Consider the following 17,129-nt stretch of genomic DNA (forward strand, 5'->3'; position numbering starts at 1 on the left):
ATGCACTATCACATCTTGGCCCTTCCCCGCAGTCACATCACAACAGCCTGGCTTCAATTTTCAGCGTATGTATTTACAGGTGTCTCACACCATGGCGAATGTACAAGATGAGACTGACATTCTCTTTATACAAATACATACAAACATTCTTCATTCAACGTACGCTGTCTTACATTGGTCACCTGTAGTGGGGACCCAACACTAACAAAGTCACGTGATGTCACACACGGTTGACACCGTGCATGTAGATACCGGTCACGTGATCGGCAAAAGCCAGCGGAAGACGCCGTCTGTGGGAAGGCGTTTTTGCATTCCCACGGCTCACGTTCAAAAAGGTCACCCCCAACCAAGGTCTAGGTAGAGGGACCAGGACCGTCTACAGGATTGCCTATCAGGTCCCCAGACAAGTCAGAGGTAGCTTCAGATTTCAGGAAAGCACCCAGGGAGGATGATCCCCGCAGAACATGTGAGGGTATCTGTGAGAGGATCAGGGTGTGGGTGGCACTGAGTCGACTCCCTCGGCGATCCTCCGCCACTCCTCCCGCGGGTCCTCAGGGTGTCCGGCACGCTGGCACCCCTCTTCATCCTCCACGTTGCCGCAATCCGTCGACAAGTGGACGATCCTCCTGCAGAGCTCTTGAAGTCCTCAACTCCGAAGCTGCTGAACCTGAAGACTCTGAACCTGCAGTTTGAGGGCTCAGATCATGCAGCCCTTCAACCGGAGGTCCGCATCGGCCTACCGCGCCTCTCTGGTCAGCCTTCTTCGCTGGAACTTGGAAGAACTCGAAGATCCTCAGCTTCGGGCGGTAGCGACGTCAGGCAAACTCTAGTTGGTGATCCAGGGGCCACACTCGATGAGGCCCCTTGAGCGGGATGTCTGCGGACGGGATGTCCAGAGATCGACCAGCGTCCAGCGCGTCAGTCACAAGATGATGGTCAACGGAGCTGGACGATGCGGGAAGCTCCGGAAGGCTGAAGACGGCGCAGACTTCCAGAGCGTGGAAAAGGGCGGCTCAGACAGTCCTAAAAGACCGACGACAGTACAGGTCATGAACGACTGGGGTGATGGGATGGTCCACCAGACAGCGACCGGGGTAGTTCACCAGTCCGCAGAACATCCAGCCATCCAGGACGGCCGACGATCCTTCGGGTTCCCTTCGGCGAAGGCAACTGCCGGAGCTCTCCTGAGCCCCGGGGCTGCCAGCGATGGTTGACGAAGACATCCTGGAGTCCCTTGGAGGCTAGACTGGAAGACCGTCCCAGGGGCGACCACGGGGTCGCCACCAAGACGTCGAAGACCGCCTTCCGGCGGCGGGCCGAGATCCTAGACGACGACAGGCAACGGAACAAGCGGCGAAGGCGGCGGGGACGAAGACCTGGGCGTTGCGGAAGGCTGGCGGCGGGCGGCGGGCGGCGGGCGGCGGGCGGCGGGTAGCGGGCGATGGGCGGTAAGCAGTAGGCGATGTTTGCTGAAAAACTCGCGGCGAAAGACGAACAATGATGAAGCTTCCCACGAAGAAACATCTCGCAACGATGTTACCCTGGACGATCAGCCAAACCTAGGCAGGCAGGATTTTCGCATGACTTCTGATCGTTTCGCTATCCCGACTCTGCGTTCTCTGTGTGCCACGCGTATCCGCCGGTTGGGGTCAAGCGGCCCCACCACCGCCCAGATCCCTTAATCGCCGTAGTTTCAGACTTTCGGGGTTCCGGGCAGCAGGCGGGGCCACGACGACGTGTAGCTTTGCACCGGCGACAGCGGGCTTCGGAGCGCTGTGCAGAACGGAACAGCAGAGCAAGGCAAAACGTGGCAGCGTTGAAGGAAGAGGAAGGTTGTGTGAGAAATGAGAAACCAAGTGCAAAAACTAAAGACGTGATGATGATGATGATGAGTGGTGAGACTTCGATGTAAATGGCGATGAGATGCGGGTGAAAAGGATGCAGCTCCACGTGGGAAATATGGATAAAAATGTGTGGCGAGGTGATAAAAATGTGAAGTGAATGAAAACGCATGTCATAAACGTGCAATGAGGAAAGAAGACGACAGGAAAAGGAAACCTACCAACATGCACTCTGAAATGTGCAGCGTTCCTAGCCACGAACGACCTAGCAGACGACAAAAAACCAAGACTAATGTAGCTCTTCAGGACCCTAAAACTCATTGCGTAATGTCGAAGATGCCTCTGGACGGGATGCTGAGGTGATATCTTGTAGTGCTTTTCATCTTCCCAGACTCTTCATTGTGCGTACAACATGATTCTTCATTCAAAGTTCCTAGTTTTTGTTGATCGTGCTTGTGACTTGATTTTATCAACATTGTACTTTGGCTTGCAATTTAACTTTGTATAACAACTGAAGCTTTACACATGATATTGAACAGCTGCAGCTCAAAGAACCTTGTCCGTATGATTCACACCGCAGGATTTGTCACAGAAACATCTTGATGGTATATCAATGCGCTCTTCAGCATTACACTGTATCATCTCCGTCAGCTTCTAGCACGCACCAAGCTTGCAATACCATCCTGTCGTCTTTCTAGGAAACATTTCGCTGCAACCTAGATTCTCTTCGTCGTTCCTTGATCACATCTCAGCGAGCTTCACCATGTATCTCCCGGCCAAGTCCCTCCTCTTTCTGTCTCCCTTGGTTCGTAGAGCAGCTCCCTCCACTACCACCTCCGCCGCCACCGCCATCGCCGCACCCTCCTTCTTCGAGAACAGCACTTCCTCCAGCCCGCCATCCACGTCTCAGGGTCTCCACTTCAACCTCACTCGAGCGCTCCGACCTCAGCGCACCCACCGGGCCACTCGAGCGGCCGCCGAGGGTCCTCTAGCACCTCACACACGCCTGGGAGCGTCCTCAGAGCGCCGCCAGGCAGGCCATGCTCGCCTTACAATCGAGCTGGCTGTGCACTGGGTCCGAATACACGAGCGCAGCCGGCTCGGTGAGCGTGGCAAACTGTTCCCGAGAGCAGGCCAGTATGCGGCACACATAGCCGACCTCGACTCCGGGCCGGTATCTGCACGCATAGGTGGCGGGTCAGAGCACGGGGCAGCGCGCGGGGAGCGGGTTAATACACAGGTCACACGACACGCATACACAACAGACGGGAGTAAACACGCTAATAAACTGACTGGCTTACAGATGGACATGCTGCGTCTAGGAATATACCCTGAATTAGGGCTATACATACAGTTAAGAATTTCCAATAATTGTCAATAGATTCAGATATTTAGATTTCGCTTCAATTTACTTTCAGTCTGACTAAATGGTCTAAATAGACGATTCACGAAAGCATGTGCAAAATACTGACACTTGTTCGTCAGTCAGCAATACTATTTAAGAAGAATGGATTGCAGCTGGGACACAAATCGAAATACTGTTGACAACACATACACAAGAAGAAAAAAATTATGTACTAAGAGCAAAGCAAATAGATAACTTGATCAGAGGGAGCTACGAGCGAGTAGGTAGCCGGCGTAGCCTGATCAGAGGGCGCTACGAGCGACTAGGGCAGGCGAGGCACATTGGTGTATCGCCTTCTGTAAGCTAACACGTGTATAAAATGACTATACGGACAGCTGAAAATGAATGGAAACAAAAATGGCAGTTGATTAACATCAAACAGACTGACAACGATAGCCGTGTAGCCAAACCATAAACAGTACACCCATCACACATCCTCATTCATACCACACGGCACACAATGTACTGTTCATGAGGGGCCAGGGGGAGGGGCTCGCTTTGAGGAGCAGCAACTGTGGAGAGCATCAGTTCACGCAAGGGAAACATTTACATGTGGGGGAGTGCTGCTTCTCTTAAAGAAGCTTAAAGAAAGCTACAAGCTACAAGTAAAGATACACAAACTGTGAGACAAGACAAACAACACATACGTTTTTATATCTACATTTACGTTACAGCGAAAGCCTAATCACAACCTTGATATGTACACGTAGGTGGGTACTTATCAGTCAAAACCAAAGCGTGAAACCACCACGACTGGTTAGCTATACGCTTTCTGGTTTTGACTGATTTAGTTTGACTACTTTGTGGTCCAGACAAAAGGACTACTGCGTCTCTTCTCTGCCCATCTACAGCATTTTAGGCGCAATTTCAAAAAGTTAAAGACCAAATTCAAAACGTTCACGTGCATTTTGAATGTAAACTTTTTGAATTTGGTCTTTAAAGGAAATAGTTCACTTTTTAACATGGGTTTTGAACTGGAATAGCAGTTGCGTAGCTTGGGCTGAGACGAGCATAAATCAGGAGCTTTTACAGCCCAACGATCACCCTAGGCAAAGATATTCTATTTCTCGTCCCGAAAAAGGTGTCTTGCGTTGAGGATGTGTGCCTTGCATATATTTGCATCCAGTATGAAAAGAGCATGGGTACCGAAAATTCTTCAGAAACTAGAGAAATTATCCACGAGAACTCTAGAGAAATTCTCGTACTGATCAATAAGGACATTCAGGGGAACATTATCGCCCTTGCCAGTAAAACTAGTAAAAGGGCTAACTTTGCATGGTTCTTTAATCTTTAATGCATTATTTCACGCACTGGCGGATCCTTATTCACCAGTGTGGGGCCCACAGAGTTGCAGGTAGGTAGCCGTCAGATGCGCTTGTGTAAGACCTTCAGAGGCGCCAGTGTGGGGCCCTCAGAGCCGCCGCCGATGTAGGGCCTTAAGAAACATTGGTGTTAGTCCCTCAGATTGGTGGTGTTGGGCTCTCAGAGGCGCCGGTGTGAGGCCCTCACAGGCGCCGTTATGGGCCCTCAGAGACACTGGTGTGAAGCCGTTCCATGCGGGTATGGGTCAGGACCCTAATTAGAGCTGAGCTGACGCTTAATGGGTCAGCAAGAGCACTCAGAGGCCAGCACAGGGCTATCAGAAGTCGGAGTGGGGCCGTTATGGAGATGTGTGATGTGTGGCGACTCAGGAGCCCGTGACTCCGTGAGGTGCTCTCACGAGTCCTGCGGGTCTTATATCAGTCGAAATGAGGCACGCTTGGACCCTGAGCGGCCACTAATTGGCACTGCAGGGCCTCTCGGGCCCATAGGGCACCATGCATCTAATGAGGCGGCACGCGCCCCTTGTGCCCCCCCCCCCATATGACTGCCGTCGTTACGCAATACGGTCAATAGGGTTGAAGCGGCATTGCTCCCTTGTGGTAAGAACTAAGAAGCAACATATTTTTAGACAAAATAAAGGCAATGATAACTAAATTGAGGTTACTAAAACGACTCTGATCACAAAAGTACCTAGTTACTAGGAAGGCTTTCTAATCAATTTTTATTTAATTCCTCGTTATAGGCGTAAGAAGTGTAAGTCTGAATGGGGGGGGGGCATACTTGTTCTGAATGCCCCTCAGGCTCCTGTTCGGGGGGCATATGCCCCTAACCTATTAATTTGAGGACTTGTTTTAGGGCCTTGGGCGGGCGGATGGGGTCTGGGGAGACAGACAGACGGAAGGACGAACATACGGAGAGACGGATGGACATTGGACGGACGGACGGAGAATGGAGAAACGGACGGATGGATGGACGGACTGAGAGACGGAAGGGCGGACGAACGGACGGAGAGAAGGACAAAGAGATGGACAGACGGACGGGTAGAGAGAGAGAGAGAGAGAGAGAGAGAGAGAGAGAGAGAGAGAGAGAGAGAGAGAGAGAGAGAGAGAGAGAGAGAGAGAGACTCAGAGAGAGAGAGAGAGAGAGAGAGAGAGAGAGAGAGAGAGAGAGAGAGAGAGAGAGAGAGAGAGAGAGAGAGAGAGAGAGAGAGTGAGAGAGAGAGTGAGAGAGAGAGTGAGAGAGAGAGAGTGAGAGAGAGAGAGAGAGTGAGAGAGAGAGAGAGAGAGAGAGAGAGAGAGAGAGAGAGAGAGAGAGAGAGAGAGAGAGAGAGAGAGAGAGAGAGAGAGAGACTGAGAGAGAGAGAGACTGAGAGAGAGAGAGACTGAGAGAAAAAGAGAGACTGAGAGAAAAAGAGAGACTGAGAGAGAAAGAGAGACTGAGAGAGACTGAGAGAGAAAGAGAGAGAGAGAGAGAGAGAGAGAGAGAGAGAGAGAGAGAGAGAGAGAGAGAGAGAGAGAGAGAGAGAGAGAGAGAGAGAGAGAGAGAGAGAGAGAGAGTGAGAGGGTGGTGAGAGAAAGGAGGATAAGTATGAAGGAAAAGACTAACAGAGACTTCAGGGAGGACGGCAAGGAGACTGATACCTACTGAGAGGAACAGTAGCGGCGGAACACCTTCAATTAAGGGTGGGTGGGGGTGGGTGGGGGCACTGCCAACTTTTGGTCCCATTCTTTCCATGCAACGCCCATAGGGCTAATGTTAAAATGCCAAAATCAAAGGGGGGACGGTGCCCCGGTGCCCTCCCCGTTCCGCCGCCTATGGAGAGGAAAGATGAGTGAGCAAGGGATTTGAGAGATAGGTAAAGAGACAGGGGAGAAATGAGATTTTATTGCTCCGCTCCTAATAACACTTCCTAAAATAAAATATAATTGGCCGTAATTATCGAATAAGAATCGGAAATTGTCAATTGAACGTCTGATTCGCTTACATCAATCGACAATCCGCCCTATACCATGTTTGACATGTTTGCAGTTTGCACCAAAGCCAGCTTGCAGGCTATAGCCAATACATCGAGGCAGTGGTATATACTATACATCCCGGTGAATTCCTGCATATAGCCGAGACCTCCGGCGGTATTTTCCCACGATCAGCCGGATTTCAAAGTCGTGTATTTTTCGTCCATGGCAGGCGGCCGGCGCAATCTCGGGGAAAGAGGCGCTCCAGTAACAAAAGCACGAGCAGATGGCCCAAATGCCCAAGATTACTTTACTACTCCAAATGCCGGTGGCCGCGATAATTTCTCTAGTTTCTGAAGAATTTTCGGGACCCATGCTCTTTTCATACTGGATCGCGTGTGCCTTAAGGTCGCCGTCCACTGCACATTGGCATCCGCCGAAAGTAAGCGTGTAATCGTCGATAAGCGCGTATTTCCGGCGTTTGCTGAAATGACGCCGTCCACTGCACAAAAACATTTGCAGAGATGCTCAAAGCACGTCTCAAAGGACCCGCCGGCCGAGGCCGTATACAATAGAATGGAGAAACACAATCACTGGCTCACCTGCCCGTCCAGTTAGTTCGTACTAACCACGGTGACTATAAATAGTACTAACGAATAGTGTTTTAACCAAGGCTATGGAACTGTTTTAACTATTGACAACAAACCTTCAGTTATAGGAGAATGGTTAGCCGGGTTAGCCGTTTGTTTACATCGGTGACCTTGAAAGATGACGTCAGCGGGTGTCTACCAATCTTCGCCAATATTTATCTTCGAGGATTTTATCCTCTAAGGCAGTTTGATATTAAACTTTTGGGCTCCCTTAGAGCGTAAAAAAGGTTATTTACTGCACAGCAATGTCTTAAAAATCGTCAAAACCTTGACACCCCGTGACGTCATCTGTCTCCTGAGCCCTCCCTACGTGACCTGCCGACTCTGATTTCGCTCAGTTTTCACTGTGAAAAATCTGGGCCTAAGGCACGTGCTCTCTGCTCGGCACCGGCCGCGGCCCAAAATGTCGCAAAGATGCGCCCGCCACGTGCAAACCGCTGAACGCACCCCTTCGAAAAGCTGATACGACAAATGGTTGCATGCGTCCGACTTTGTGCGAAAATTTCACCCCCGTAGCCCGCACCGTCGCCGAGCAATAGCCCGCCAAAGCGAACTGAATCTTGCAAGGTCGGCGTCAACAGCGGCAGAAAAAGCTCCCACGATCCAACTTCTCCGCCACTAAATTAAGAGCGTAAAGTAAGCGATGAAAAGATAAACATGCCGAAATGCGTTGTCGGCGGCTGGGCCGTTTCGGCGTCTGTAGATTCTGCTCCTACCATTGCCTCTGTAGTTAATTCTGTCAGTAAGCGCTTATTTTCGGCGGACAAAAGTGCAGTGGACGGCGACCTTAACAGAAACTGAAAAGTTCTTCCTATATCAAAATATAGAAAATAATCATTTGTTATAAATAGGTTTTATTTTCTTTGCTGATCATTTTGAACATAAAAAATCATAAATCCATTGCAAAAAAAATAATTTCGTGAAAGTGAACTATTTCCTTTAAATTTTTGAAATTGCGCCTAAAAAGGTGTAGATCTTGAATAATTCAATACACCACCTTCCCTACGTCCCATACATTCCCGCCCCATACAGCCTTCAGACAACTAACAAACCGACCAACCACCAAACCACCCAACAACAAAACTCCTACTACCACCCCGTCCTAACCACCAAACCACGTCCATCTCACCTTCTTTTCACCAACCTAACCCCTGCCCCCCCCCCCCCCCCCACCCACCCATCCTAACCACCAAGCCACGTCCACCTCTCCTTCTTTTCACCAACTTAGCCCCTACCCCCCCCCCCGGTCCTAACCACCAAACCGCTACTATCCCCTCCCTAGCCACTATCCTAACCGGACCCGGTACGAACGTTTTGATGAGCTTCTTGAGGGCGCTCTTGCGCTCCCGATCTGCGAACCAGTCCATCAGGAAGCCGGACATCTTCGGCGCGTCCTGGTACAGCCGGAAGAACCTGCAGAAGAGGCGGTGGGTCGGGATGGTGAACAGCATCGTCCGCAGGTGGGCAGCCATGCGCGTATACGTTTTGATAGGAAAGGAAAAAGGACTGAGCGTAAGCATGAAATCTGGAAATAAAACCTGTGAAATTTCTATGAGCTAACACTTTATCCCCTTCTGATGGTCTATCAACTGTAAAGTCCATGTGCTCGTCCTCCAGCCCAAACTCCCGTCCGCCTTACCTGACGTAGTTGCCCTGGCTCCAGGCGTTTTTGACTTTGAGCGCGTGCGCCACGCACGGGTCCCGCTTGTCCTCGTCGGTCAGCGTGGCCAGCGTCGTGTTGATGTCTGGGGAACGGAGGGAAGAGACCGAGAGACGGTAAGTCCTGTGTTAACGAAGCGAACACGTCCCTATACTATCCGTTGATGGTAGCTCGTACAACTCATTGCATACAGGGTAGAATAGAGCAAAATTATATAAAATAGAGGACACTGCTATCCTATGAAGGCCTATGCGAAGAAAAAATGCTTAGTCTACTTGATTTACTTTGTTAATGCAAGGAATAAAAAGGTCTGATCAAATGGACTTATATAGTTACTAGCATGGAAGCTTGGAAGCTTTGGTTAAAGATAATTTAACCCAATATCGCTGAGTAGAGGTAAGTAAACCAGCACTGACCTATGATGGCGCGGGTGAATATGAAGTAGAGCCACCACTAACCTATGATGGCGCGGGTGAATACGAAGCAGCACTGACCTATGATGGCGCGGGTGAATATGAAGCAGCACTGACCTATGATGGCGCAGGTGAATATGAAGTAGAGCCACCACTAACCTATGATGGCGCGGGTGAATATGAAGTAGAGCCACCACTAACCTATGATGGCGCGGGTGAATATGAACCAGAGCCACCACTAACCTATGATGGCGCGGGTGAATATGAAGCAGAGCCACCACTGACCTATGATGGCGCGGGTGAATATGAAGTAGAGCAGCCGGTATGCGGTAAACTCGAGCCGGTTGGAGCCGCCCACTTCCCTGTAGAGCGCCTTCAGCTGCGTCTGACACTGGTTGAACTCGGTGTGGTCCTTCTTCTCCAGAGCAATACGGCCGTGAGTCTCGTACACGTGCACGGTAAACTCGTCCCTAATGCCCTGAACCTGATGGGCGAAACGAGAGGACATTTTAATGGTAAAATCGTCCGTAATGCCCTGCACCTGATGAAAGAAAGAAGGCTTAACTTTAATGGTAAACTCATCCCTAATACCCTGCACCTAATGGGCGAAGTAAGACGTCGGCACTAGAAACAGTGTGGGAACTCCAGAGAAAGACGTCCTCTTCCATTAGTTCTGTTGCCAGAAACATAACATTTCAACCCATGCAATCAGATTCAGCACCAACAATAATGAAAGATAAAACAAGAAATCAATCTCATGAAAAGTGTCAAACGCCAGTTACACTTTGCTTGGTCTTAATGGTAACCCTAAAATCAGTTAGCAAAGACAAACGGGTTCGTCGACCAAGAAATCATTCCCGTCCCTTGCCCTGCACTATAAAACCCTGCCGGACATACTGTGAGGTCCTGTCGTATGCTCTTGAGCTGGTCACAGGTGTTGTGGTAGTCCTGCTGCTCCTTCCACTTGGTCTTGACCAGCTCCAGCGAGCGACGGAGGACCTCCGGCGGACGGACGGACGCCGCCTCCGGAGCCTGGCGGGAGGAGGGGCGCTGGACGTGAGAGACTGGCCGCGGTGGACGGGTAGAACGTGATAGGAACTGTGTGGGTGCGAACAAAAGCTGGAAAGATTGGTGAAGATTAGAGCCTGATAAATTTAGGTGCTGTATTCTCTTATCTAGGCATGCAGCTCATGTTGTGACACGTCACAAAGATAGGCATCGCTCATTGGTCTTCGAAATTCAAAACGTCTTTCAAGCTAATGAAAAGTTAGATCCAGTTATAGTATAGGTGTCGGAACCACCCTTCTTCCCCTCCCGAAGTTAAAATTTGCGACTCCCGTCTGAGCCGTTGCCCCAAGCCTCATCTCAATACGATTACAATCAATACGATCCCGCCCCACAGTACGATGGTCAATGACCATACTGACTGGGTTCTTTCTACACCAATAACACCATTCCATCTATCCAGCTAGCCCGCCCGCCTCTCATAGCCCGCTCCGTACCGCAGTGAGTCGCAGGAAGCGTTTCTCCAGGTCCTGGCACGTCCCGACAATGTGCAGTGCCGACCAGTCCATACCCTCGCCGTCCTCACCCAGCTGGGAGGCGGCGCTCTGTATGAACGACTGTGGAGGGAGGGTAGGGGGGTCAGTGACCAGTCCATGCCCTCTCCGTCATCGCCCAGCTGGGAGGCGGCGCTCTGTATGAACGACTGTAAGGAGGGGTAGCCGGTAGGGGGTGTCAGTGACCAGCCCATACCCTCGCCGTCATATTCACCCAGCTGGGAGGCGGCGCTCTGTATAAAGGACTGGGGGAGAAGAGTCAGTGGTAGAGCAGGGGTGACAGTGGAGACAGGGGAGACACTGAGGGTAGGTGACGATCGTATCATATCGAGGTGCTGCTCGATAAAGATGATCACGTAGCATAGTCATTGCTGCAACACATTCCCGAAACACATGTAAATAGCCAGAGGACTTGTGAATTATTTTTAACCAGCGAGCCTGCCTTCCTTCGACGCAAGCCACCGCATTTCGTCATATTTCGCTGAGTCAATGGCAAAAAACTGTAACTTAATTCTAGCATAAGAGACTGTTCCTAAGTGTAGGCAGAGCTTGCCGAATTCCAACCGGCGAAGTACTTCCTCACGCCTCACCTGAATCTGAAGTCTCTGCCTGGGTTTGTTGTCGCCGCGCTGGCCGGCGAACCTGCTGGCTCTCTTCTGGAGCTGTTCAGAGGTGGAGATGGTCGCTCCGCCCGGGCCGCCCAGAGAGTAGAACGGCGCCTTGGCGCTGCGCGGGAGAAGGAGAGGTCAGAAAAGGTGGGTGTGTATTACAGAGGGTCGCCCCCCTCCCCCGGCCGCCCAGAGTGGTGCTAAATGGGGGAGGGTTAGGTCAGCTGGGACTGTATAGATGGTCGCCCCGCCCGGGCCGCCCAGAGAGTAGAACGGCGCCTTGGCGCTGGGCGGGGGGGGGGGGGGGGCGGTCAGAGAAGGGGGCTGTATGACGCTTGTGATGGTGTGCATTGGACAGAAAGTGATTCCGTCGACGTTCTTTGAACAATGAAAACGCATGCATTTGAGGTACGACTGAAAAATGCATAACCAGACATTCGATTTAGCTTGTAAAACTTTAAAATGTTAATATAATGCCATTAACTGAACGAATATAAACGTAAAGCAGAGTCAAAATCACTGTTCCCCAAAACACAGACACATTGCACTAAGAAAAAGTGTTTCAGTCATTCAAAGCACGCCTGGCACACTGTTGCGCCGTGGATACGTACTCTTTGCGTCCCTTTTTCTTCTCCATTTTGTTGTTTTTCTTGCGCGGTGTATTGCGATGGTCCTCGTCCCGAGAACTGAACAACACAAAGCACACGGCTCAGTCGACAAGCACAGGCGAAACCAAAATATGACATAAACGCACCGACGAAAGCAAGACACAACCATCTGTTGGCCAACTGACGAAATACAAGCTGTTCCCAGTAACCAGTCTCCGAACAATCCTTGCGCTTGGTAACATTAGTCCGCGTAAAAAGAACAAAGAACAATATTACCTCAAGCATAACATCTTAGCTGAGCACAGAACGCAGCCTCGCCATAAATTCGACGTCCAATAAAGCAGTGACGCGACAATCAACACCCAGAAACAAACAAAGCCAATCCCTTACAACACCTCATCCCACCGAGTCCACCCGTCTGCCTCCCCACCCTTCCCACTCAAAGTGTTCCCCTGCCATTCCCACGTTCCCCAGCGCTCCCCGGCTCCCTCACCTTCCGCTACTGCTGTTCCTCCGTCTCCTGCCGCGGTTCGACCTGCCGTACCCCGACCGGGAGTCCGGCGACCGGGAACGACTCCTGTGGGGGAAACTAGGTCAGCCTTCCAGAGGCTTGGGACAGAACAGCACAACTGCAGCGAGTGTTCATACACATGATCACTGAGTGTTAACACACAGGACTGAGCCAGCATAGACTACAGGACTAATAGCATTGAGAGCTCTGCACTAACTAAGTGCGAGGGGCATTGTCGGTTGGAGCAAAATGCACCCTCAGAAGTTATAAAGCCCCGACCGGCTGTCAAGAGAAGACAAGACGTTACTTTCATCGTCTCTTCTGAGCTGTATTGCATAGTTGACCGATCTACGATTGATTTGTCGCTGACCTTGACCTTGACCTTGACCGGGAGCGGCTGAGCCGGCCGCGGAAGTATCTGCCCGTTGATTGGTTGCCGAGTCGGCCGCGGCCCCGCCCCCTGCCCGGTGATTGGTTGGCCGCCGCCGCCGCCGCTCGCTCCACAAACGACAGCTGGGCGCTGCCGGGTCAACGGGTCACAGTCAGTGAACGGGGTCACGAGGTCAGAGTAAGGGGATTTAAAGGTGAGAAAATGGGAGCATGGCTCAAAACAACTAGCATGACCCGATATCAGCCAAGACTGGCCCCAAACAAACTCATTGTTCCTGACTGCTGTCCATGACTGTTGGCATTGTCAAAGAAGGGGGCACGCGACCACAGAGGGTTACTAGGTCAGACTAGTAAGGGGTAAGGAGAGCAAAGAGGATCATGGGGCAAAAGCGATGAGCATAGTTCAATAAGCGCTACACTGACGTTGATGCAAGCTCACTGGTTGTTGTGCCGGTAACGTAATTCACCAAAATATCAGCCCTTCCTCCCTTTAGCAGCCCGGCAGAGGTTCCTCATACCCAAGACTTACCCTCACACAGACCCCTCGCCATCCCTCCAACTGATCCCAGCTCCCCATTCCTCCCCAACTAACCCTGGCACCCTCTTTCACCCCAACTGACCCCGGCAGCGGCTCCTTGTCCCAGTCGACTCCTGTGAGCGGCCCTCGCGCGGCGGCCGCCGTTATCTTCTCTCTCAGTAGCGTCTGAACTCTGTTCTTCTCCGTGTCGGAGACGGCCCGTTCGAAGGCCCGGGTCACGTACCGTCTGCGGGGTGGGCAGGTCACAGGTCAGGTCAGTCGAGGAAAAATGGATTTCAGTACTGTGTTACAGACAGGGGACATGAGGACGCTTAGATTATGTGTTATTGCAACAATTTCCTATAAATGAAACAAAAAAAAAACTACAAGGCTAGTCCCAAAGATTGCATAATGGATGGCATCCAGGGTTGGCATTTTTGCCGGCAAAAACTAGTTTTTGCCATTTGCCGGTTTAAACCGGTTTTAACCGGCATAAAGTGGCAAAAACTGGCAAAAACTAAAACAGTCAAAACGCTATGCCTCTACATGCGTTTGAGCAGGACACGTTTAAAGTAGGATTCAGTCAATACAATATGCTTTCAAACAGAAGTGGTATCTTGACCATTTTAGTGTTAAATAGTTCCGTGAGTCCTCTATAATTAACCAATAAGGCGCCTTTTTGGTGAGACAAATGAGAAAGTGCGCCGGCGGGCGGCGAGTATTGAAGAAGTGGGAAAGGGCATCTGCCACTGACTTGTGCACCGGACCCTACGAACCGGTTCCTAACAGTGTCAGTGCCAAATTTGTGCTTAGTCGACGTAGCCGTTCTCCCAATCTGGAAGCGTCACCCCGCACGTGCGCACGTGCAAAATGGACCCCGACCGACTATGCACGACACCCTACTAATCAGTCCCTAACGGTGTCCCAATTTGAGCGCAATCGACCCAGCCATTCTCGAGGTCTGGTCGGAAACGACTCCTGCATATGCTCATGTGCAGAAGCACACCAACAGCGATGCATGAAAGTGCACTTCCCGGTGGACATCTATTGACTACCGACAGACATTTTAAGCAGCGGTAAACTAGCGAGACAATGCTTACTGGGTCCCAATGACAGACATGACTTTGTACATTTCAACCGATTGCTTTTTAGGCAAACAACGCAGTTTTGGCTACTTGAGTTTTTGCCAGTTTCTGCCAGTTTTTGCCACCATGGTTTCTGCCAGCCGGTTTAAACCGGTTAAAACCACTGGCAACAACCAGTTTTTGCCACCCTCTGCCAACCCTGATGGCATCCCGCATCGACATTCAAAACAAACAAAAACTTTCATGACCTTGAACCAAAAACTTGTTTCCACAGCCTTGTATGCAAAATTATCATAGATAAAAATATGTATGTCAAAAAGCCGTCAAAGATAACCCAAAGACACATATTGTTTTGCAATGTAAGACGTTATTGATTTTTCGGCACTCAATTTCCTGATGCCAGCGCCGCCCGGCGGCCACCGAACTCACTTCAGACTGTCGGGCCAGTCGCTGCTGGCGTTGGCAGCGCTCTCAGCCGCCTGATTGGTCGGCTGGCCGGCCGGCGCAGCGCCCATTGGCTTCCCGGCCGTGGCGTCACTCGGTGGGCGGGGCTGACCGGACAGCGCCTGAGGCGAAGACTGTAGAAAGGGAAAACATTGGTATTACGCACATCAAAAACGCCAAAATAAAAACACTTATCGATGAAAATCAAACAAATAAAGGACAAATTGAAAGGCTGGCGCAACACACGAAAAAAATGAACAAGGGCAACAAACGCAACAAAGCTTCTTTTTCGGCATCATTATCATCAATTCATCTCACATTCTTCCTTTTCTTATTACCACCCTGGGCCCCTGAGCGATTCGTCTTGTCTACGACAAAATATAAATGTTTCGTAATAAAGCTGAATTTTTTAACAGCCAGGAGTATTCTGGAGGATATGGCGCGGCGAGGCGTTGAGATGCCCTACAAGTGCCTACAAAACACAAACCAAACAATGTCGCAATATGCCGTATCCATGACAACTGCGAAGCATATCTTAGGGTCTCCTAAGGGACAAATCCCAAGTCGACTCTCCGGCGCGAGTATCCAAAAGTCGCACACGGTCTTACCTTCTGACCGGGTGACTCCGGCGGTGGAGTCTGTGGCGGCGGTTGGGAGGTGTCCGGACCCGGGGCGGGGGCGGGGGCGGCGGCGGCGCTGGGCGGCTGACCGCCCGGCGGCCGCACCGACTGGTTAAAGCTGCCCAGCTGCCCGCCCGCCTGGAACCGGGGCCGCGACAGCTGCATCGGCTGGAACCTGGCGGCGGAGCGAGGGACTTAGGGACCGACTCGGAGGTGGTGGAGACCGAAACGGTGCCGACTTGTGCATAGCGGTACCGTAAGAAACAGTGATAGAAACTGCTATACTGCGTGCTAGGAAGAGATATCAATGAACATGACTGTAATTACAGCTTGTAAGGCTAAATCAAAAGGACATTAACCATATTGAGCACACACACTTCACCTAAATCAAAACCCAAACGGCAGCTAACAATCCATCAATCAGTGAATCTATCTGAAAGACTACCAAACTCACCAACTCCCTATACCCACCTGAAGCCGGGCCGGAGTCCCTGGGGGCCGTTCGCGTGCGGCGACCACCCCATCTGCTGCTGGGGAGGAGGACCGCGGTGCTGCGGCGGCTGACCCTGCTCCTGGTCCTGCTGATGCTGCTGCTGGTACTCCTCCCCCTGCTGTTGTTGCTGCTGCTGCTGCTGCTGCTGCTGCATCTGCTGGTGGTGCTGCATCCTCTGGTGCATGTTCATGTGCCCCGGCGGCCTGAACTGGTGGAACGGCGGCCGCTGCTGGGGCCGGAACGGGTGGAAGCCGGGCTGGGGCGGCCACTGCTGCTGCTGAAGGAGCTGCTGCTGGTGGTACTGCTGAGCCTGCTGCTGCAGCTGCTCGTACGGGTCGGAGGGGTCCGACTCCTGCTGCGCCCACTGCATCTGCTGCTGCTGCATCTGCCACTGCTGCTGCTGCTGCTGCTGCTGCTGCTGCTTGTTCTTTTTCTTTTTGTTCTTGTTCTTCTTGCCTGTGCCAGCTGGCTGCCAGCCTCCAGGCATTCCTGCGCCTGAGGATAAACAAGCAGCCAGGCAGGACATCAGATACTGTCCAGAGTGTAATATAAGAACAACCAGATCGGCGAGTGAAGGCAGGTAAGCGTATAGCCCCTTGGGAAAAAAGGTTGAAACTTTGAACGTCTTATACGCGGCTGCAAACCACAACTCCAAGCGATACAAAAGGAGTGCTAGAAAGATAACAAAAAAAAATATTCTGATTCATTCCATACAGGCTCAGGTGAAACCATCCACAATTTTATTTGCATTGCAACGAACCGAAACTTTCACACATCCTACATGATCCAAGAGTCACCTACCCATCTCTCCGCCGGGCGGGGGCGGCGGCGGCGGCGGCTCGTTGGGCGGCAGGGGCGGCAGGGGCGGCGCCGGCGCGCACGGCAGGGGCGGCTGGGCGGCCTCGGGGGGCGGCGCCGGCGGTGCGGGCGGCGGGTCGGGCGGCAGGGGCGGCATGTCCGAGTCCGCTGGGGTCTGACTGTCCGGCGCCGGGGGCCGCGGCCCGCCGGGGGGTCCGCCGGGCGGCGCGGCCGGCCCGCCGGCACCCCCGG

General features: G+C 51.8%; 1 protein-coding gene across 2 annotated transcripts; it reads right to left on the reverse strand.

Moving 5' to 3' along the window:
- Nucleotides 1-52: 52 nt before the first annotated feature.
- LOC122370952 (leukocyte receptor cluster member 8-like) lies at nucleotides 53-17,059 on the reverse strand. 2 transcript variants are annotated; one of them, XM_043346945.1, is made up of 15 exons: nucleotides 16,881-17,059; nucleotides 16,058-16,574; nucleotides 15,575-15,761; nucleotides 14,952-15,100; nucleotides 13,541-13,684; nucleotides 12,901-13,050; nucleotides 12,513-12,596; nucleotides 12,023-12,097; nucleotides 11,394-11,529; nucleotides 10,747-10,866; nucleotides 10,142-10,276; nucleotides 9,530-9,728; nucleotides 8,811-8,916; nucleotides 8,483-8,584; nucleotides 53-3,019 (listed from the first exon to the last, which is right to left on the reverse strand). In XM_043346945.1, the coding sequence occupies exons 1-15, from the start codon at nucleotides 17,032-17,034 to the stop codon at nucleotides 2,860-2,862; spliced, it is 2,418 nt and encodes an 805-aa protein (XP_043202880.1). In that variant the 5' UTR covers nucleotides 17,035-17,059; the 3' UTR covers nucleotides 53-2,859. The 2 variants fall into 2 exon arrangements, with proteins under 2 accessions (XP_043202880.1, XP_043202879.1); XM_043346944.1 differs by having other exon boundaries at nucleotides 12,513-12,598; nucleotides 12,897-13,050.
- Between the last annotated feature and the right edge of the window lie 70 nt (nucleotides 17,060-17,129).

Source organism: Amphibalanus amphitrite, unplaced genomic scaffold (genome assembly GCF_019059575.1).
Source record: "Amphibalanus amphitrite isolate SeventyFive unplaced genomic scaffold, NRLGWU_Aamphi_draft 001189F_arrow, whole genome shotgun sequence".
In the NCBI taxonomy this organism is placed as follows: domain Eukaryota; kingdom Metazoa; phylum Arthropoda; class Thecostraca; order Balanomorpha; family Balanidae; genus Amphibalanus; species Amphibalanus amphitrite.

Bases quoted from the DNA above. Each gene is read 5' to 3' on its own strand.
- LOC122370952 (XM_043346944.1), bottom strand. From the start codon at position 17,034: ATGCCGCCCCTGCCGCCCGACCCGCCGCCCGCACCGCCGGCGCCGCCC. The intron at 9,729-10,141 runs GTATGTCCGGCA...TTCGCCCATCAG, and splicing joins GCATACGACAGGACCTCACA to GTTCAGGGCATTAGGGACGA. The intron at 8,917-9,529 runs GTCAGTGGTGGC...TCCGTTCCCCAG, and splicing joins ATTCACCCGCGCCATCATAG to ACATCAACACGACGCTGGCC.